We start from the raw sequence: 20,546 nt of genomic DNA, 5'->3' as shown, positions 1-20,546 counted from the left end.
CGAGAAGAGATGGGCTCTCTCGTCCATTCTAGGATCCATTCTATCCATGCTACTACTAGTACTATCATCCATGCTACGAGTACTACCTATCCATGCTATCCATGCTATCCATGCTATCCATGCAATGGCCTTGAAAGTTCTACTACTACCATCCTTGTGTTCCGCACGAGCAGTGACCCTTTGCCGAGTGCGATTGGTAACTCTGCTGGGACCGTCCCTTGCTGATATTGGATGGGCTGACTGGCAGAGAGAGGGCGACTCTAGCTATTGTGCTGCTATTGAATGCTGAAAATTGCCCCAGCGCACTGAAGTCTGTCTATGGTGCGGCAACTCGCTCAGCTGGGACCCAAATACTACCTAGGTACTAGCAGCACATGCTCCGCGCACATGCCCTGGTGTCTCTACCCCCCTCTGCAGTGCAGCCGCAAAAAGAGAGGAAAGGAGAGGAAGCAAAGGTCAGTTTGAGTCAAAGTGACTGAGCATCCTGGCTGTATCGTCGTCATCTGAAGGGTTGCTGAGCTCAAGGTTTAATGGCAGAAAACCTCGTGTCCGGAGAGGGGGCTATGCCGCCGTACCAGATACGAACGTGCACCACTGCAGTACGGACACCTCCAGACGGCACTTTCAGACTCGGTCAAGCACGCACACCGATGCCTTTCACGATGGTTGATCGTTGCGAGTCTCCACAAAGCGCAACCCAAGGCAAGGTGATAAGCCCACCTCCATGCCATGTGCATTCCCGGCGGAACAAGAACAAGTTCTGTGCCTACCTGGCACAAGCACTCCATACACCGGACGCTCAACTACGTACGAGTACCATAAAACACTCGCGACTCGGTTTGCCTGACGGGACCCAAAATGGCCCTCTCCGATCCCCGACCCCGACCCCGTCGGCTGCACGTCAGTTTCATGGTGTGCAGACCAGTCGGACCCTGGCACACCAGTGATGTCAATCGTCCTGCTACTAGGTGGATGACGGCGCAAGTGGCGCTTCCCAGGATACGATGCTGGAGACCTGCTCCAGAGAACCCAGGGAGAGACGTGCCGCTGTCTGGGTCCTGATCCCGGCTTCGCTATGCCAGAGGTGTGATGTAGCCGATACTTCGTGCTCTTGCTCGCGACTGAAGAAATTTTCCACCATCCTGCCCACACGTCGCCGCCACCGAGCTACTAGCACTAACAGCTTGAATTTTTTTCACACTCTTTCGTCGATTGCATCTTTTTTTTGCTGGCCTTGACACGCAAGCCACACGCCGACTGATTCAGCGCGCCTTCTGCTCAGGTGCCCTAGCTAAACTTGTTTGAGCTGCGATCCAGACGCCAGACCGGCCAAGCCGATCTGTGAGACCTTACGATGGAAGGGCAGCTTCAAGTTGGAGTGACGGCCTCGCTACAGCACAGGCGCCAAGCGCAAGCTCTAGCTCTTCGCAAAGGCTCCGGAAGTGGCAGAAGGGTCTGGATAACGTCTTCGGACCCGCCGGTGCCACGCTTCCAACCAGAAACGGCTTGCATTATGGCAACAGACGGCCTCTTCTGCTCTATGATGCCTGTCTACATACAGTTCAATACGCACGTCTTCGACAGGGTCTACTCCGTACAGTGCCCACACTGTAGCAGGCCCTTTGCATGCTGGATCAAGGCGGCCCTTCTTTTCCCTGCTCAACCGCTGCTTATCGTCCTATCTGCTTGCCGGACTAGGAAGGATAGGCAGTAAGCTTGGCATTGTCGGCAGCAGGGCATGGGCAGGTCACGCTGAGGGATAACTTGGATACCTACTGCTTCGGAGGTGCTCAGACGAGCAAGGCACGCAACCCGAGACAAGCGGGCAAAAGCGATTCAATATTCCAGCCATGCGGGCAGCCCCTCGGTCTGAAGGTCCGCCTAGCACGCCGCTTTGCAGCACTGGGAGTAGCCGAGTGCGCATGGCAGGGCCTCCGAATGTACCTCGTACATGTAGTACCTAGTATGGCGGTTGGATGTCCGTGTGTCAATGGGTACCGGAGCTCAAGAAGCTGATAAAGCTCCCCTGGCTCGCAAAAATACAACCATCAGCCCCCACTTGTCGGTCAGCTCGAGGCCTCAGCCAGCAACTCGACCTGCTAGAGACTGCAGACAAGACTGCAGCGTTGCGTTGCGCGATGTCGCCCCGCCAATGCCGAGTCATTATGGTTGCGAGATGCCATGATTTGCCACGAGATTTGGCGCTTGTGAGGAAACGGGACCGGACGGTGGGCGACAGTGAGAATGTCCTGCGTACCTGCTTCTACCAACCAGGGCCTGGGGTTAGTAGTAGTAGCAGTACTGTAGGTAGTCCCTTAGGGTTGCGGTACCAACACCACCTTTGCCGACGAACGAAGGCTTGAACCGGTCGCCCTTGTATACAGTACGAATCGCAAACCGAGGACGACTTACCTAGGTATCTCCTAGGTTCCTGAGCAAGAAGTTGGAAGTCAGTTACACGAGGCATTACCTAGGTGGTATGGTAGGTAGCCTTCTACTGCCGAGTGCTTCTCACCAATATTGCTAGTACTACTTTACGAGTACCAGCCGTACCTGGCCACCGCCAGGGACTACCTGTACCGCCAGCAACCAGACAAGACGAAAAAGAAGAGCTGCTTGAGAGGCAAAGAGGGAACATTGAAAGCTCCCAGTGGAGTCACTGCTCTTCTTGATTCCAGCAGGGGGGCGCCAGAGCTTAACCCCAAGCTCCCCATTGGCCCGCCGCCACGTCCAGGTCTGAAGCAGAAACCTCTAAGCAGATCACAAGGGACCTTCTGCTGATGGAGAACGGGCCAAGGTTTGAGGCACAAAGTACCTGCTACCAGACTCCTACTGCCATATCGAGCCCGCCGCAGACAAGTGTCAGAAGCGACTTCTTGCCCACACACATTCCTCACGCCCTGCGTCTTGCTCACGCCCCCCTCTTCCGGGGCGCTCTGTGTGTTCTTGTTGCTTGGACAGAGCAATCGTTCTCAGCCAGGGCAAGCTTCTGCCGCCCCCCCCCCCCGGGCGTGTACTTGTACCCAGTACTTTGTCGAGCAAGCCGTGCGCCCCAGCGACGGCTCCTGTGGTGGTGTCTGTTGCCTCGTCTTCGCCGTCGTCAGTCAAGTACACCTTGGTATCGCCTGGGGTGCTCGTACTGCCGGCCTGGTAAACGGTAATGGTGCGCATACGGCTTGTTTGCTTTCGGGACCTTTCTTCTGCTTTCCTCGCTTCTCGATTTCTTTCTGCTGGCGTTCCGCCGCTCCCAGCTGGTATCAAGGGAGCACGAAGGGCCTGCTGATTACTCGCAGTACCTAGCCTTTCATCATCATTGCGCCGCCCTTCAAGGGCCTGTCAATGCCACGCGCAGCCGGTCCCCGTGAGCTGAGCCGAATCCATCTGAGCGCCGCCACTGTAGGTAGGTACCGAGCATGGAGTGCTGCGGCAAGGCCAAGCTCTACCTAGGGGTACTTAGTACATTTACATAAGGCAGGTAGGTAGTAGGTAGCTCTGGACTCTCACAATGCTGCGGCTGCTGCTGCTGCTACCTTAGTAGCAAGTAGTGGTTCGTAGTCATCCAAGCTCCCCTACACTGTACTTCGTACTTCTTACTTGCCGCCATCGATCCAAACCTCTCCCCTCCCCATTCTCTCCCACACATTGACGCTGCTTTTCTTATGCTGGGAGAGACGCCTGCGAGCTCTGACGAATCGCATCTCTCTTCTTCAGCTCATCTACCAATACTGACTGTTGTCTATAAGCTCTTCTTACCTGGTACCCAATAGTACCCTCTTCTCGACCCCCCGGCACTTCCTCTTACACACCCGTCATCTCGCTCTCTCTCGCTCTGCCTCTCTTCTCTCTTCACATTTCCCGATCATCTGCAGCTGTCCATACTCAAACCTCTTCCCACGTACTACCAAACCTGCGATATACCCTCTTGCATCCCAGTATCTTCTTCATCTTCCCACTTGCTACGAATCTTAGTTTTCAGTCTTGTCTGGACCTCGGCATTGTGCCTCAATCTACCCTTTTCCCGATCTCGATTGGCCCTGCATAACCGCATACCTGACTACCTAACCTGCGATACACCTACGTCTTGACGGAGAAGCCTCAAACTCAACAGTTCGGCCAAACCCAAGTTACCTTTCAGTAGCTGCGCATTGTACCTTGACCTTACCGCCTCGTGCCTCATTGAACGAGGCTTTCGCCAGAACTCGGGGGTTTTCTTTTCTTTTCCTTCCTTCTCAAAGCCATCTATAAGTATCTGCGGCCAGGCCCGATTGTCTGTCCCCCTCTGGGCGCTTCGTACCAATATCAACTCTCCGGTCTCGTACACACCTTTCGGACAAGCAGATCGACAGCCAGGCGGCGGAAACGAGCTTCAATACGTCGCGCTCGCAATCGCCGCCTTCGACTTAGACGGACCTTATCGAATCGGAGTTGTTCTCATCCAGCCTCTCATTTTTCTCTTCTTCTTGACAGTACCATTACGACCAAAGACATCGCCCATCTTGTCTACTGTGGTTCAAGATGCCGCCGCGCTCGTCCCTCACCTCGTCCTTCTCCATCACAGCAGACTCCAATAACGAGGTTGTCTGTCCGCTCCGGAATCAAGATGGCTCAAGTTGTCGGAAAAGATGCATCGGCGTAAGTATTGACTGACTGGCTGTCCCCAGACGTCTTCTCTCCCCCACCCTTTGCTTTCTCTCTTTCTCCCGCTCGCTGCAGCTATCCGCTTCGCCTCTCCACCAATCCCTCTCTGCCCTGGATGCAATATTGCCTTACTTCTGCCTTCTGTCTGATCCTTCGCTGGTGCGGCCAGGAAGGCTCTCATTGTCATACGACCTTGCATACTCTGCGCATTTCAGACACACACACATCAGCTCCGCCACCACCCAGCCTTGTGTGCAGCTGTCAATGGCATTACGAACCATACCACAAGGCTCTAACACGACGCTCCTATCATAGGAAAAAAGATACCGCTCAATGCAAGAGCACATCCGCCGTGCGCATCCCGAGCACTACATACCGAAGCTCCCTGCGACCGAAGACAGCTTCCTGCTGATGGTCAATACTCCGCCACAAGATCGCCGTCAGCTTGAAGGAACACCAACCGCCACACAGAGTACGTCGATTCAATTGATTCTACCCAGTCACGATTCTAGCTACTTTTCTCAGCGCTCCCTCTGGCCGAGACTATTGAAACTGACTATCAATGATAAGACTTCCAAGATCGACATCCCTATTACAGAGCTGAATCTAGCACCCCAGGCACGCCGCGGGCAGGAGACGATCAACCACTGCCTGGCGCCAGCTCTCTCCTAGGGACTGCCAGCGCAGCAGCCGTCTTGGCGGAACTGCACGGCGTCAAGTCTGAGAGAGACTCGGATCTCATGGATGGTGTAAGTCAAGAAAAACAGCACCCCTCTTACGACTGGACGGGCTTTCGGGTGACAGCCGGACGAGTATATCAACCCAGCTGCTCCTCAGCCCACGGTGGTCACGTTAGATGCGCCTTGCCATGTCCGCTAACGCAGTGCTTCTCATGACCTTGTAGGGATATTATTCCGACATGGATCAACGGCGCAGGCTGAGAAAATCCATTGAGCTGCCGCCTCTGAATCTCAGCAACATCACGAGCGACCCTTATTCCAACAGGCCTCGGGAAATCCTCCCGTCTCTGATGGCAACATCACCGCCTGGGCGGTCATCAACGTTGCCACCGCTGCAGCGTCCCTTGGGGCCCATGCGGCCTCGTAAGCAGTCAATCTCGAAGAAGAATCGAGAGTCTCAGCACAAGAAGAAGCCTTCGCGCGGCTCCGATTGGCTACGGCGTATCCAGAACGAGGAGCGAATCAGGCCAGGCGGCCATGATCGCAAGGCTCTTTCAGCCGAGCCCTGGACGGACTATGGCAAACGATGGGAAGACCTCATTGATGCCGCAGACCAGGCTGCATCTGCTGCGGGAGATATTGATGAGGACCGCACTCCTGTGAGTAGTGACTGTCTGTGCATTCGTGTGAAGGCGATAATTGTGCTAACCATTTCATTTTACAAAAAGATGCCTCGATCTCCCGTATCAATCCACCGCTCATCTTTGCCTCCGTTCAACCACCATCAGTTCCAGTCTAGCAGCAACAATTACCAAGCTTCTCCTCTGCAGCAAGCTTTGACACCACCGCAGACTTACAATCAGGATATGGCTGAGCCCTTCCCGTCTGTGGAGAGCGGCGAGAGCGGGGATAACTTTCACATTGGATCCCGCGGACTGTCTGACTCGTCACCGACATACAACTCGCAGAACATCCAGATATACTGCGCTGCTTGCAATCGCGCCTCCCTCCTCAAGACTTCATATGCCTGTACGGAGTGCATTTGTGGACTCTGCTCGAATTGCGTTGAAGTCCTCATGTCTGAGCATGGAGCTCGGAGGAAGTGCCCCCGCTGTGAGACAATCGGCGGGAAATTCAAGCGCTTTCAGCTTGATGTCAGGTGAAAAAGATTTTTCTTTTCTTTCAAAGCCATATATCACGGCCACGGCTTCTTCATGGGTGTCTCTTCTTCTTTTACCCCCCCTGCTTCTGCATTCAACAGTTGGCGCCAGTATAGACTGGGCTGCGGTGGCGCATTGGAGGCACGACGCAGCTCTGTTTCTCTTCTTGCATTTGTGCAATGGCATTGGCTGTGCACTGAGCAGATCTCTCAACACGGTTGGGCAACCTCGAGTGGTTGTTTTCTTTTTGCCGTATTTGTTTCTTTCCCCTTCTTATTTCTTTTCTTTTCTTTTTTTCCCCTTCTTTTTCTTCTTCTCTCTTTTCCTTCTTGTTTCTTTCGGGTTCTTATCAATCTCATTTGGGTCGTGGCATCACTCTTTCATGGTTGAGGATGTCGGGTTTAATGGCGTTGTGTGGATTATATATTATTGGATGTTTGATGCAAAGAGGAACATCCTGGGTATCTTTTGGAGTGGCAGACTTTCGGCTGTTATGACTGGGTCAACGGCTTTGGTTTATGATTTCCATGATGGTTTTTGGGTAGGTTCGGTCTATTATTAGGAACAGGGATCAGTCATTTAGAGACAGTCAATGAATGCTTCAGGTCTGTTTTATGTTGATTTCGTTATGCCGGCGACTGTGTTTCCAGTCGCTGTTTCCAGTGACCACGCATGACTTGCCCTGTAAACCCCGTACATGATGACTCTGGAAATTCCACAAAGGACTTTGCAATGCTAAACATGTATAACGCCAAATATCAGAACCTTGTCAAGAAAATGAAATCCCACAAGTACGAAGTTTTCGAACAGAAGAGAGGGCACATGTTTTCTTCTTCTTCTTCCTCTTCCCCTACTTGCCCCTCTTCTCCTTCTCCTGCTGCAGCAACTTGTCTCTCACAGCGGCCCTCAAGTTCCTGCTGCCGCCGAGCTTGGGCCCCTTGAGGATCTCGCCCGACTGCTGCTTCTGCTGCTTCAGCTGCTGCTGCTGGGTGATGGGGCGCTTCTTCTTGCGGCGCAGGGCCTGCTCGGTGTAGTACTGCTGGCGGAACTGCTCGGCGAGGCGGTCGTCGGCGGAGGGATCCGCGCCGGGGGCGGAGGAGGAGGAGGAGGCGGCGGGTTGTGCGAAGGGGGAGGAGGAGGGGACGTCGTAGACGTCGACTGCGTAGTTTCGTGTGTCAGTACCCGTTTTTTCTTCCTTTCGTTCCCTTACGAGTACGAGTATTTGGGGAGGTTTGGATAAAGAGGAAGACTAAAAGAGAGAGAGAGAGAGAGAGAGAGAGAGAGAGAGAGAGAGAACTAGAGAGAACTTACGTCTGTTTTCGTGGAGGAATTGCTCGACGAGGGCGTCGCGCGCAATGTCGTCGCTGTTTCGGCGGTTGCGGCCACGGCGAGGTGCTTTGGCAGTTGTAGTATCCTTGTCGACTCGGCGTCGCTTGTTGTTGTTGTTGTAGTCGTTGCCACCGCTGCCGCTGCCGCCGTCGAGGGCACTCATATCGACCTCGACGAGCTTGCCATGGCGCGTGGGCTGGTCTCGCCACTGCAGCTGCTGGGTCGGGTCGCCGGAGGCGCGCGCGTCTGCGGCTTGCGAGGCGGGCTGTGAGGAGGAGGAAGCATTGCTGGGGTCCGTCGCGTTGCGGCTAGTGAGGCGGGATTCTATATATGCATTCCTGAATGATTAGCCTGGAGGCCAGAAGTGGAAAAAAAAAAAAAAACAGGGAGTGTTGTTCGGGGTTGAGTAATCGTAAGCTGGGGGGGAAGGGAAGTGAGCAAACAACGTACATGTGTTTGTCGTCGAGGATGGTCAGGAGGCCGGTCTGGTGCATGAAGCGGTTGGTGATGCCGCCGACGATGCGCTCGTGCTCCTTGTCCTGCTCTCGCAGCACCATCGCGTGCTCTCCGTCTCCATCCTCGCCGTCGTTGCCGCTGAGGCCTGGCCGTCCTTCTGCGCGGAAGCCTACGCCTCCTCGGCGGGCTGCGCGGCGCGCATTGCGGAGGCGCAGAGCTGCCAACACGGCTGATTCGCTTTCTGACTGATTGTCTCGGTCGTCGCCGTTGCCGTTTGCCATCTCTACGTCTGCGGTATGTGTCGTTGCTGTTGCTGTTGCTGTTGTTGGTTCTGGGTCGGCATCTTCGTCCACGTCTCTTCGACCGAGCTCGTCGTCGGCATCGCCCGGCTTCGTCGACGCGCCTGGCAGGACGGGCGCAGGCTGGATCGCGGCTGCATCAGGGTTCTTATCTTCCTCGTCGGCGGTTCGCTGGCGGTAGGCCTTTCTCTTCTTGCCGGCGCGGAAACGAATTGGTTCCATCGTCGGGCTGCTTCCGTCGTGCTCTGCTTGCGCATTCTCGTCCATGCTGAAGAAGAGAATGCGTGCGGTTGGTTTGTCTGACTGATGCCTTGTAGGTAGGGGTTGAGCTTTCAGGCTGCTGCTGAGGTCGGAGGAGGATGAAATGTTGCTTATCGATGGGCGAAAGGAGTGACTTCATCGATGCTCGGACCCGATGATTAGCCGATGGTTGACTTGCTGTTGACGGAATTGAAAGGCGAGGATGGGATCGACTTCATCCAAGTATCGTGATGAACATGGAGGAAATGTCAATTGCATTGCTCTAGAAATGTTGAAAAGAGTGCGTATACTTCACGAGTCTTGACTGGGCGTGATGTAGCTGCTCACATTGCTCCTTTAGGTACACTTTGAAGTCTATGGCTTCGTCCAAGGTGAGGACATCGATGCTGTCATCGCATTCTCTCAGTCCTGTAGTATCTTCAGCTAACCACTCTCTCTCAAGGCGTGGGTTTTCGGTAATACTTCACCGCAAAGAGTCATTCATCTATCAAGATAGGTACTGACTGAATTTGACATCTGATTGATTACAGATACTACACGAGGAAAAAGGCCCAAGAATATGGCGTAACTGGATGGTGTCGCAACACTGCCAATGACACAGTAAGATGGCTCCTGTATCCTCCCATGAACGAACGTCACCATTGCTGACGTCTATTCGTAAAAAAATGTCAGGTCGAGGGCGAAGCACAGGGAAGCGAAGACGTTATGCAAAAGTTCTTCGACGCCATCGGCAAAGGCCCCAGCCACTCCAACGTCACCAAAGTCGTCAAGGAGGACCGTGATGTCGTAGAAGGGGACAGTTCCTTTGAAGTCCGGCGTTGAGTTTTGCTAAGATATTGTGAGATAGTAGGTAGCTGAGAATAACACTAAAGAGAAGCCTTATCCTGAGGCCCATACGCCATGCTAAACATTCTACCCATATGACCAGAGAAAAGTGTATATAAAGGTGAAATGGCCTGCGCCCCCCCCTTTTGCCAGCCTAGAAACCCCTCCCCCGTCTCTTCATTACCGGCTTCTTGACCGCGCCTTGTATGGTAAACTTCTTCTCGTCCTTGTCAGATTTTTTGTTGACTGTGCGCTCGGCCTCGGCCTTTTTGCGCTCTTCGTCGAGACGCTTATCCTCTGCCATTTTGGCCTCAATCTCCATCTTGCGGTTAAACTCCGTCTCGGTGATGCGCTTGTCTCTGATCGAATAGCCCTTTTCCTTGATGGAGTAGAAGACGCCTCCAAGGTCCGCCAGCCAATGAGGGTCAACTGCTGTAACCGTCGAGACATAGACTTTGGATGTCAAAATGAGCTCGTGATAGACAATGTAGTCCGGCGGATGGCCTGCGTACAAGGCGCTTGTGGGGTGCAGCTGGACTCCGAGGTTGGTTCGCAGGTTGGTGTATTCACCAGACCCCTTGTATTTGGCGGCTTGGTGGTAGTATCCGGAGCAGATGCACTTGCGAATGACGTCCCAGTCCATGCCGCAGCTGATCAACTGCATCTTCTGCATCTTGACGATATCCAGGAGCTGCTCTCGAATCTCCTTGGCTCGTCGAAGAGACTTGGCGTGGAGGAAATGCTTGATGCACCATCCATCCGAGTATCCGTTGGCTTTCCATGCCGAATAGACTTGAAGATAGGTGAGATGGTCCGACTCATGCACCCAAAACTTCTCTCGCTGCGCATCAGCCTCGTCTTGTCGTTCCTTTGGCCGGTAGAACACGTTCGGAACTGACAACATGGACACAATGGTGATCATTTCTTCGCTGCAGCCGTACTCTTCCGCCGTGATGAGAAGCTTAGCCAGGGAAGGGTCCATTGGGAACGCGCTCATCTTCCGCCCCAGCTCCGTCAGTTCCCCCAAGTTATCTAGAGCTCCCAAAGCCCACAGATCGAACATGGACGTCGAGATGGTATCCTGGGGAGGCGGGTCCATAAAGTCGAAGTCCAGCAGATCCTTGACCCCCAGAGACTTCAGCATCAACACTGTATTTGACAAGTTGGTCCGCTGAATCTCGGGAATGGTCTGAATGTACATTTCCTCCTTGAAGGCCTTCTCTGTGTATAGACGAAACGCTTTTCCCGGCCCTGTTCGGCCAGCACGGCCTGAGCGCTGCCCTGCATTTGCCTGGGAGATTGGTGTGATCTGAAGCGTGTCCATGCCCATCTTGGGGTTATACACCTTCATTTTGCAGTAGCCTGCGTCTACCACATACTTGATGCCATCGACAGTCAAACTAGTCTCGGCAATATTTGTCGCGACGATGCATTTGCGAACTCCCGGAGGTGCCCTATCGAAGATCTTGGCTTGCAGGTCTGCCGGCATCTGACTGTAGATGGGTAATATGCTCAGCTTCGGCGGGTCATTCAGAGCGTCCAAGCGTTTCTGAACCAACTCGCATGTGACTTCGATGTCTTCCTGGCCTGTCATGAAGACCAGAATGTCACCCGCGTCCATGGACACGTGGATGGACAGCACTTGCTGGACAGCCTGGTCGACATAGTCTTCGACAGGGGATCGGTGGAACAAGACGTCGACAGGAAAGGTCCGTCCAGGTATCGTGAATTCCGGAGCACCACCGAAGAAGTCTGAGAATTTCTTTGCATTCATCGTCGCAGATGTGACAATGAGCTTAAGATCTCGCCGCCTTTGCAGAATCTTCTTGAACAGCCCCATCAAGATGTCGGTGTTCAACGCTCGTTCGTGGGCTTCGTCCATGATGATGCAGGAATATCTATCCAGATCGGGTTCGTTGAGCGACTCTCGAAGCAGAATTCCATCCGTCAGGTACTTGATGACGGTGTCGGGGCTGGTGCAGTCCTCGAATCGAATAGCGTATCCGACTGTGCTTCCCAGCTTCACCTCCATCTCTTCGGCCACACGCTTGGCGACACTCATGGCAGCGACTCGTCGCGGCTGCGTACATCCAATCATGCCCGTCTTGCCGTAGCCATCCTCGTACAAGAACTGGGTGAGCTGCGTGGTTTTTCCTGAGCCCGTCTCGCCGATGACTATGATCACCTGGTTTTCCCGTATCACTCGGAGAAGATCCTCGCGAACCGCAAACGCGGGCAGGTATTCTCGCTGTTCGCGCAGCGTCTTGCTTTTGCTGAAATCGCTGGCCCCTTCTCCCTTCTTCATGTGCTCGCTGAACTTGTTGCCCTTGCGCTCGCCCTTCTCGGCTTCTTCCTCGGCAGGCATCGGCAGCGCACTGTCGCCGTCCTCCTCTTTCGCTCCCATGATGTTTCCGAGGGCTGTGCCCGTGATGCTTGTGGCCTCATGCGCCTGCTTCTGCCTCTCCCTTTGCTGGCGGGCTTCCTTGACCACTCTGCTTCCCTTGCGACTGAATACGGCCATGTCGCTTTGGTAGTCGCGGACGGCCGGAACAGGTTCGAGCTGCTTTGTGAAGATTGTCTTTCCGTCGAGGAATGGCGGTCGTAGATCGTGAACGAGCAGATGGACTCTGGTCGCTTCCTCATCGTCGAAGTCGGCAGCCAGGTCCCTTCTCTGCGCCACACCAGATACAAGCATACGGTTCGTCTCCCAGGCGTCATTTTCTCGCCTTCTCTGCTCTTGCCTGGCGTCATATCGGCTGGTCATCTTCTCGACCTTGGCCGACTCCTGCTGCTGAGTCTCCCATGCCGACTGCTCGTAGGACGCAAAGGGGTTGTACGTTTCGTCGCCGAACGTATGTCCGCCAAACTCATCACCGCCGTACCAGTCGCGATCCAGCGCCAGGGCATCCTCCTCAGTCGGCTGCGGCTGCTCGGGTTCTCGAGGCGTTGACGGATATCGAGACTGGCCGCGCGGTGTCGAGCCCCGTGATCGATCCTGGTACTTGTCCCTCCTAGAGATGTCAAACTTTCTCCTCTTGGGGTTGAACCCGTCGTGATCCGCTTCCGACACCATGACCAAGGCTCTCCGATCACGGTGATGTGCCAGGGAAGGACAGCGACGCGACAGGGCGAGGTTTGAGGCGGATCGGAAAACTTGCCGTATGCGCGCTGGCTTATAGCGCTTGAACCGCTGTAGACGCTGCCCAAGTCATGTGACCTACAGTCGCGAACTTGACGAGTGCTTAGCTATTGTTTCACAAGATAGCACAGGAATGGCCTATCTAGGCTCTATTCAAGCTGATGAACGTCCTTGATCACTCTTTGTTTCGTCCCACTGAAGGCAGTCCTGCAATTGCTCGATGTTGTGCGTCCTCGGTCTGGATATCAGTTGAAGCTAACGATTCGGGAGCATCGTGGGTACTTGATGCTTTGTACCTGGGTTGCATGGGTTGAGCTTATCGATAAACCCCACCATGGAAATTTTTGGGCAAAATATCAGGAACGAGATCGCGAAAAAAAGATGGAAGCTGCATAGAAAACTATAGCCAAGATACCCAGGCATTTGCACAATGTCTTCCATGATCACTGCCGCCCAATGGGTGCCGCGAGGCTTCGCGGCACAGTTTCCTCAGATTTACAAGCTTGACGAGTCTGAATTCGAGAGGATAGCCGAATTGGCCAAGCTGCAGCTCAACGATGCAGAGGATGATCTAAAGGAAGCTCAGGATGATGATGATGAAGAAGCAGAGGAGGGGGATGAGGGCAAGGACGAGGACATGGGCGACAAAGAAGAAGAAGACAAGAAGACAGCCAAACCTGCCACAAAGTACGCCTAGTCATTATGCGCTGTCAAGCTCAACAAGTCACTAACAGCGCGCCTCCACAGCTTCGACGACGACGACCTGAAAGAGTACGACCTGGAACACTACGATGACGACGACGAAGACGATGCGCCTACCGCCAACGGAAGCATGGGCATGTTTGGAAACGTCAAGTCATTGGCATACTACGAATCAAACAAGGATGATCCGTACATCACACTGCAAGACGAGGAGGATGACGAAGAACGAGAGGATCTTCAGGTCTTGGCGACGGACAACTTGATCCTGTCGGCAAAGGTCGAAGACGAGCTGGCCCACCTGGAGGTATACGTTTACGAAGATGAAAGCGACAACCTTTACGTGCATCACGACATCATGCTGCCGGCGATTCCTCTCTGCGTCGAGTGGCTGGACATTCCCGTCAACGCCTCGGGAAATGTGCCCAAGGATGCTAGAGGCAACTTTGTCGCCGTCGGCACTATGGATCCGGATATTGAGGTGTGGGATCTGGACACGATCGACTGCATGTACCCCAATGCCATTCTTGGCCAGGGCGCAAATCCCAGCTCGGGCGAAAAGAAGAAGAAGAAGAAGTCAAAGAAGGCCAAGGCGAACGATGAGTACCATGTGGACGCCGTGCTGTCTCTCGCAGCCAACCGAAAGCACCGAAACCTGCTTGCTTCAGCCTCTGCGGACAAGACCATTAAGCTCTGGGACCTCAACACGGCCAAGTGCGCCAAGTCGTACTCATACCACACTGACAAGGTGTGCTCGCTTGCCTGGCACACAGCCGAGCCTACCGTCCTGCTCAGTGGAAGTTATGATCGAACCATTGTGGCCGCCGATATGAGAGCCCCGGATGCCAAGGCGCCCCGATGGGGCGTCGAGAGCGATGTCGAGAACATCCGGTGGGATCCGCACGATCAGAACTACTTCTACGTCTCAACGGAAAATGGCATCATTCACTATCACGATGTTCGCAACGCCCCGGCGACCCCCGAAGCGACCAAGGCGGTCTGGACCCTGCAGGCGCACGACGAGTCCGTGTCTTCGTTTGACATTAACAGCGTGATTCCGGGCTTCATGGCCACCGGATCGACCGACAAGACGGTGAAGCTCTGGAACATTCAGCCTACCGGTCCTTCACTCGTCGTCTCCCGCAACCTTGACGTGGGCAAGGTGTTTGCTACGTCGTTTGCCCCCGATCCGGAGGTTGCTTTCCGACTGGCTGTTGCAGGCAGCTCCGGCAGCATGCACGTCTGGGACACCAGCACCAACCCCGGCGTCCGAAGCGCCTTTGGGCAGCGCGTCCCCGCACCGAAGGAGGGAGCTGCTGAGGACCGACTGGTTGGCGTGAACGACGATGAGAGCAGCTCGAGCGAGGATGAGGGAGACGAGAACAACCAGGACGAGGGAGACTCCATGGATGAGGACTAAACCGCGGAAGTCAATGCACCTCTTTCCGCGGTTTTGATGGAGTTTATCTACATCTGCTTCTATATATATATCTGGAACTTGGCGTTGGCTTTCAAAAGTGTACGCATTGATGATACCTTGCGCTGCACATGCAAGGCTGTCTTCAGCGAGGTGGTTGGGGGGATCTCATAGGCATTTGGATTTGTTAATAGACTTGTCAAAGATGGTATCTCGCCATTGCTGCAGAATCGTCGTGACTATTTCTGAACCGTATTTCAGAGCGTAGAGCCTCGAGGATATATCAGAGTTCTCCATAGAGTGATACTCACTTGATTGTAAACACAGACATACTGTAGCATGCGCGTGTTAGGGGACAGTATCTACCTAGGTGCAGGCATGCAACGAGGGCTTCGTGTTTGCTAGTAGTTCTAGTATGTATTTGGTGTTTGATCCGCATACATGTACTGTATGGAGAGTTCTGGAAGCTTTTTTTTCCCTTCTCTGGCCCCGTCCGGGTCTTTAGCTTGGCACAGGCGGGAAGACGGTCATTGAGTTTGTGCCTGGCTTGACGCCACTGGGTCTACCTACTACTACTGCGGTAGTTGACCCATGGTTTCTCTCGACATCGTTCCTCAGTTGTGGCGGGTGAGTTGATGAGGTGGCGTGGAATGAGTGGAAGACGACGGATGGGTCACTGAGGAAGAGATTTCGATCCATCAGACGGAAGACGAGCCTAGAAATGGCCTTTTCGTGATCCATACAGTATGAGCACTTAGCATCACGAGGTGAGGTGGAAAGCTTCAAATTTGTGTCGTGGATGGATTTGGTGAGTAGTTAGCATGTGAAGCCAGTCGCTTCTTAGTTGCGATGCCAGTGACCTAAGTGATCGCCCGGCAGCCGAAGGACTTCCATACTTAGCATCGAACATCGGACCCGAAAAGACATCCACCTTGCGAGGTTTCAAAGGCCAACGCGTTTCGTTTAGACGAACCCCTGGAAAAGAGAAAAGAAGAACAAGGGGGGAGACCGTGAATGATTTGCTTTGCTCGCATCAGGCACATACGATACAGTACCTTACATAGTACATATGTATGTACAAGCGGGTGGCTAAAAAAAAAAGGGCCCTGAAACACACGCGGCAGTACAGGAACAAGGGACCGGCAGAGCGGGTTCATGGGGCCAATCATGCGGGAAGCGAAAAACCCCCCCTTGCGAGAAGAAGAGAGGCAAAGATCGGCTGCGTTGCGTTTCTCCGCCTTTGGGGGGGGGGGGGCTTGTGATGGGCTGCGTGGTGGCGATTGGCTGGAAAAGCTTGGTTTGGGCATTGAGATTGATGGGGGGGTTTTCTTTTGTGTGTGGACAGGGAACAGGGAAGAGGAACGAACGGGAGCAAGAGGTGCATCTGCATTGGATGGAGAGAGAGAGAAAGAGAGAGTGGCGTGTGCTGTGACAGTGCCCTGCAGACGCGGATGCAGGTACAGGTCTCCAGTGGTACAGAGATGGTTTGTCTGTAAAACACTGCATATTGGTTCTGATTGTTTGCGGTGGGATCGAGTGAGTGAGTGCCTTGAGTCATGGCCTGGTGTCAACATGGAGATAGGCTGTTTGTGGACGGCGCGAGAAGCGATGCCTGGAGCAGAGGATGTTGGTGCGAACAAGACGCCACTGGCTGTTGGCGCACAGTACAAGTAATATCTCACGCGTGTTCTTAGCTGGGCACCTGCAACTTGCACTCGAGATTTGATTCAAAAGGCGTTACTGTTCCTGTCCCGGTAGCGGTACTACATGTTCTACTGTGCAAGTGCGGCAACTCTGGGTAGTCGGGACACAAGATCTCGTACCAGTACTTTCTCTGTATCCCACTCCTCTCAGTCCCCCCCTCCTTCCTCTGCCCGAGTCAACCTCCCTCTGTCTCCCTCTGTCTCCCTCTCCCACAGACAGAACCCATCTCGACTTCCCTCACCTCACACAGTGTCCCACCACACATGGCCCGGATAATGGCAACCTGATGAGCGAAGCAATGCCGCCTGAATGTATGTACGTAAATCCCGCCAACCCAAGGTACCAACCGAACCGGCCAACTGATGGTGGCCACCGACAGCCATCGCCATTGGCCCAGGCCAACGATGGCGCTTCCCCCCCTGTCCTTCATTCTGCACCCTCCCGAACGGGCTTGGACCCGAGCCTGGCTTGGCCTTAGCCAGGGGTCTGAAGCCTCGAGCTGGTGATGAGTCGCCAGGCAGGCCAATCAGCCGGCCGGCCTGTCAGGCTGGTGCCGCGGCCGCGCAGGGATCAGGCAGATATTGAGGGGGGTTTGATCATGGGCTCGCTGCTTGGTGCGATGCCTGGCCTCTGCTCCGTGACTAGTAGTACTAGTACAGTAGTATCTTTTTCTGCCCTGCCTGCCTACTCTAGCACTACTCGATTGTGCTTCAACCGCCGCCTTCACAGTCCTTTTCCTTCTTCTTCTTTTCTTCTTCTTCTTTTTCTTCTTTTCGCTCCTTCGTCGCCGACAAGGGCTGTGTCGCGTTTCCTCTCCAGCACCGGCTGCCGTCACGATTCACTTCTCTTGTTGCGAGCGCCTATTCTTCCGCACTCGTCTCTCAACTCGCTCGGTTTCGTCACGCGACATATCGCATCAGTCCGTCTCTACGATCGATATCACGCACGACCACAGACGCAGTTGCGCCGCTCAATCTACCCTCCTTTTATTTTTCGATAAAAAGAAATCAAGGCATCCCTACCTGATTCAGGCTGTGCGACGCGGCAGACTCAGCAATCTCAAACAACCAACCGCCTTTGATTCCTTCGACCTGAAAACGTTGATCGTTTTGTTTTTCCTTGGCTTGTCCTTTTCTCTCATTTTCTTTTCTTCTTCTCAGTTCTATCGATCTATATCCCAACAAGACCCAAAGAAAAATCTTAGCCCAAGCACTTATCGCGTTCTCTGCTGTCGCATCCCCTGAGACAAAATTCGCTTGCCTCTCAAAACCAAGACAAGACAGAAGATCAAGCAGCATCGGACTCCGCCGCATCTGAAAACTTGTGCGACGCAATCTCCTCCATCGCACACGGGAATCCAGCGACACACTCAGCGAAGAGGATCAAGAGGCAGCAACACGATCTCGGCCACTGGTTTAATTTGGCCCCTTCCGCGACCAACAGCGCCACCGCAGAGCCAACAGCGACATCATCACCTGGCGTGAACGAAGCTGTATTTCTTTCTTTTCCAATTTCTTAATTTTTTTTTCTTTTGCCAATATCTTTCCTTCCGTCTCTTCTCTTGGCTCGTGGAAGCGCAGATCTGTTCGGCCATTTTTAAACGGCCGTCGACCCGCCAATCGCTGAATCGCAAAAGTCACCTTCCGACTTGAGCTTGGATTCACCTCCACCCCAAAGGGTCTCCGTGCAACGTTCCCAGCTATATTGGGTGCGTGTGCCTTCGTCATCAGCCCAGCCGACTGCGATAGAGTGAGCGCTGGTCACACGGCTTCACTGTCAACTGCCACATCGGGCTGCGGCATCTCGTCTCTTGCCTCACTCACTCACCACCGCATCGTTCGCTTGTGGTGGTTACAGGAGTCTTACAGAGTGACACCATCGTCCTCTGCCTCGTCTTCCTGCCACGTCTCCCTAATCATAACTACCCAGCGTCCCCTCCGTTCCCTCGACGTCAACCGCTTTGTTCTTCATTTCCTCCTTTGCTACAAACGACTACCGCCACCATGTCTCTGTCACGAGCTTTCACCACTCGGAAGCTTAAGCTGGGCTCCGATGGCGCCGACTCGAAAAACCCGCAGAGGTCGCATACTCTTCGCCACAAGATCTCGGGCCCTGTCCAGCTGGTTCACACCACCAACATGCTCTCATACAACGCGCCCGATCTCCCTCGAGGCGCCTCTGAACGAATCAATTCTGCCAAGTCTGGCAAGAATTCTCTCGACGACTCTGACAGCCTTGCCACCATCGAGTCGACGCCGCCGACCAGCCCAGACGTTGCTCCAGGGGAGCACATGCTCTCTCCCAAGTCGAACCACCTATCGGGCTATTTCAAGAATTCTGCGAGGCCCGGCCCAGCTGAGCCCGAGCCAGCCCCAGCTCCACTGATTCCCCCGCGCTCGCCAACCCATACCAAGAAGAACTCAATCGACGCCGTTGCTCGATCACGCTCCGTCTCCCGCTCTTCTCGAGACATTGATGTGTCGACCGCCTCCCGCAACCTCCAGGCCATTTCTCGAACCCCCTCCCTATCAACCCGGTCTTCGGCCAATTCTACGTCCTCCAGCCGGCCTTTGAGATCGCCCCGATCTCCTGCAGTCGCCATGGAGCCTACGGCTTTTGCGGCGCCCCATATGGCCCCCAAAGCTCCCGCAATTCCGACACCCTTGCCTGTACAACCCTCCATGGCACCAAACCACAGGGCCAAGGACTCGAATCCTTTTGGGGCGGAGTTGGCACAGGTAACGGAGCTGGCGGAAGAGTACAGCTCCGCAAGCCAGCTGGAGTTGGCGGACGAGGACACAGAGTACATTCGCTCAAAGGGGCTCGTCAGGTTACGCCCCGATGACTACCTGAGCATGATCCAGGGCCTCTCATCAATCTTTTTCGCAGAGCCTAGTCATTCAGCTCCCGCAGCTGCGGCTCCGCTCTGGATCTAACATCAGCGCAAGGCTTGCAAACAAGGATTCGGCTGTCGCGTTATTGTACATATTGAAACTGTTGGGATACAAGCTGCAAGCTACGAGAGCAGCAAGCGGCCAAACCGGGACATTCTTCTTCTTACATTTTCTTCTTTCAATTACACCTTGGAACCTCTTTTTCTTCTTCCTTCTCTCTTACTTATTCTTCTTTGTTGACATGATTGGGAACCGGTGTGGGGGCTAGAAATTAGCATTACTAGGTACTTGGATTGATATACCTGAAACAGGAGACGACGTGGCGTTGAACAATGGATGGAATGACTTGAAATTGGCGTCTTTTCTTTTTCTCTTTCCTTTATTTTTCTTGCAATTTTGGTCAATTCATGATGTGAATATAGAAACCAGTCATAAAGCACTGCACATAGTATCTCTTGATCATATCCGCTGGTCAGACTTGCAGTCTAGTCATCTCTCTCTCTCTCTTTTGTCTCTCACCAATCTGACGGTGACTACATGCCTTGAATCTACTCGCAGGATGTGATACAGTATTCGGATCTCAGCCATTAAATTCGCAATGGCGGTACTCGTGGCTCACGGCTCACGGCACTTGAGAAAGGCAGGGACCTAGCCAGACGGCCCGATGGAGAGAGCCCCATTGACGGAGCAGCAGCAGCTAGCTAGGCGCAATGGAGAGATGCCACGAGGAAGCCTGTCAGCTAGGGAAGAAGCTGACGATGAAACCCTGCAAAAAAATGTATGTAAGGTAGTACTAGGTAGTACTACGGATAGTAGGTAGGTAGCTCGTTTCATAGCTGCGCCCCTCCCAGGAGATGGGTTCGGGCCAATCGCGCGATGGGGCTGCGGCTGATTTGTTTCAAGGCTGAGATACCTACTGGTACCTACCTAGGAGCTTGTTTGGCATGGACGTGAGATTGGCGTGATTTGTCCAAGACTTGAGCTGCTGTGTGTCGACTGGATAGGGGGGATGGAGTTGGATTGGTGATTGTGTGGGGATCAGATA

The 20,546-nt window shown here is 53.9% G+C and overlaps 6 protein-coding genes across 6 annotated transcripts; 4 read left to right on the top strand and 2 right to left on the bottom strand.

Annotated features, from left to right (window-relative positions):
* Positions 1–4,515: 4,515 nt before the first annotated feature.
* On the top strand, positions 4,516–6,481 carry TRIREDRAFT_21817 (uncharacterized protein; the record flags this gene model as incomplete). Its single annotated transcript, XM_006963016.1, has 5 exons — positions 4,516–4,632; positions 4,954–5,110; positions 5,209–5,387; positions 5,543–5,977; positions 6,047–6,481. The coding sequence occupies 5 exons, from the start codon at positions 4,516–4,518 to the stop codon at positions 6,479–6,481; spliced, it is 1,323 nt and encodes a 440-aa protein (XP_006963078.1).
* An 847-nt stretch (positions 6,482–7,328) lies between these two features.
* On the bottom strand, positions 7,329–7,526 carry TRIREDRAFT_105079 (uncharacterized protein; the record flags this gene model as incomplete). The annotated part of the gene is made up of 1 exon (XM_006963221.1): positions 7,329–7,526. A coding segment is annotated over one exon (198 nt), but the record flags the coding sequence as incomplete, so codon positions are not given.
* A 1,840-nt stretch (positions 7,527–9,366) lies between these two features.
* On the top strand, positions 9,367–9,645 carry TRIREDRAFT_57535 (uncharacterized protein; the record flags this gene model as incomplete). The annotated part of the gene is made up of 2 exons (XM_006963413.1): positions 9,367–9,423; positions 9,496–9,645. Coding segments are annotated over 2 exons (207 nt in total), but the record flags the coding sequence as incomplete, so codon positions are not given.
* A 157-nt stretch (positions 9,646–9,802) lies between these two features.
* On the bottom strand, positions 9,803–12,721 carry TRIREDRAFT_124321 (pre-mRNA splicing factor ATP-dependent RNA helicase prp16; the record flags this gene model as incomplete). Its single annotated transcript, XM_006963220.1, has 1 exon — positions 9,803–12,721. The coding sequence occupies one exon, from the start codon at positions 12,719–12,721 to the stop codon at positions 9,803–9,805; it is 2,919 nt and encodes a 972-aa protein (XP_006963282.1).
* Positions 12,722–13,217: 496 nt separating this feature from the next.
* On the top strand, positions 13,218–14,906 carry TRIREDRAFT_57632 (uncharacterized protein; the record flags this gene model as incomplete). Its single annotated transcript, XM_006963412.1, has 2 exons — positions 13,218–13,483; positions 13,535–14,906. The coding sequence occupies 2 exons, from the start codon at positions 13,218–13,220 to the stop codon at positions 14,904–14,906; spliced, it is 1,638 nt and encodes a 545-aa protein (XP_006963474.1).
* Positions 14,907–18,610: 3,704 nt separating this feature from the next.
* On the top strand, positions 18,611–19,543 carry TRIREDRAFT_58114 (uncharacterized protein; the record flags this gene model as incomplete). Its single annotated transcript, XM_006963411.1, has 1 exon — positions 18,611–19,543. The coding sequence occupies one exon, from the start codon at positions 18,611–18,613 to the stop codon at positions 19,541–19,543; it is 933 nt and encodes a 310-aa protein (XP_006963473.1).
* Between the last annotated feature and the right edge of the window lie 1,003 nt (positions 19,544–20,546).

The sequence above is a fragment of the Trichoderma reesei genome (assembly GCF_000167675.1).
Source record: "Trichoderma reesei QM6a unplaced genomic scaffold TRIREscaffold_4, whole genome shotgun sequence".
Classification (NCBI taxonomy): Eukaryota; Fungi; Ascomycota; class Sordariomycetes; order Hypocreales; family Hypocreaceae; genus Trichoderma; species Trichoderma reesei.
This window is presented reverse-complemented; position numbering and strand designations above follow the sequence as displayed.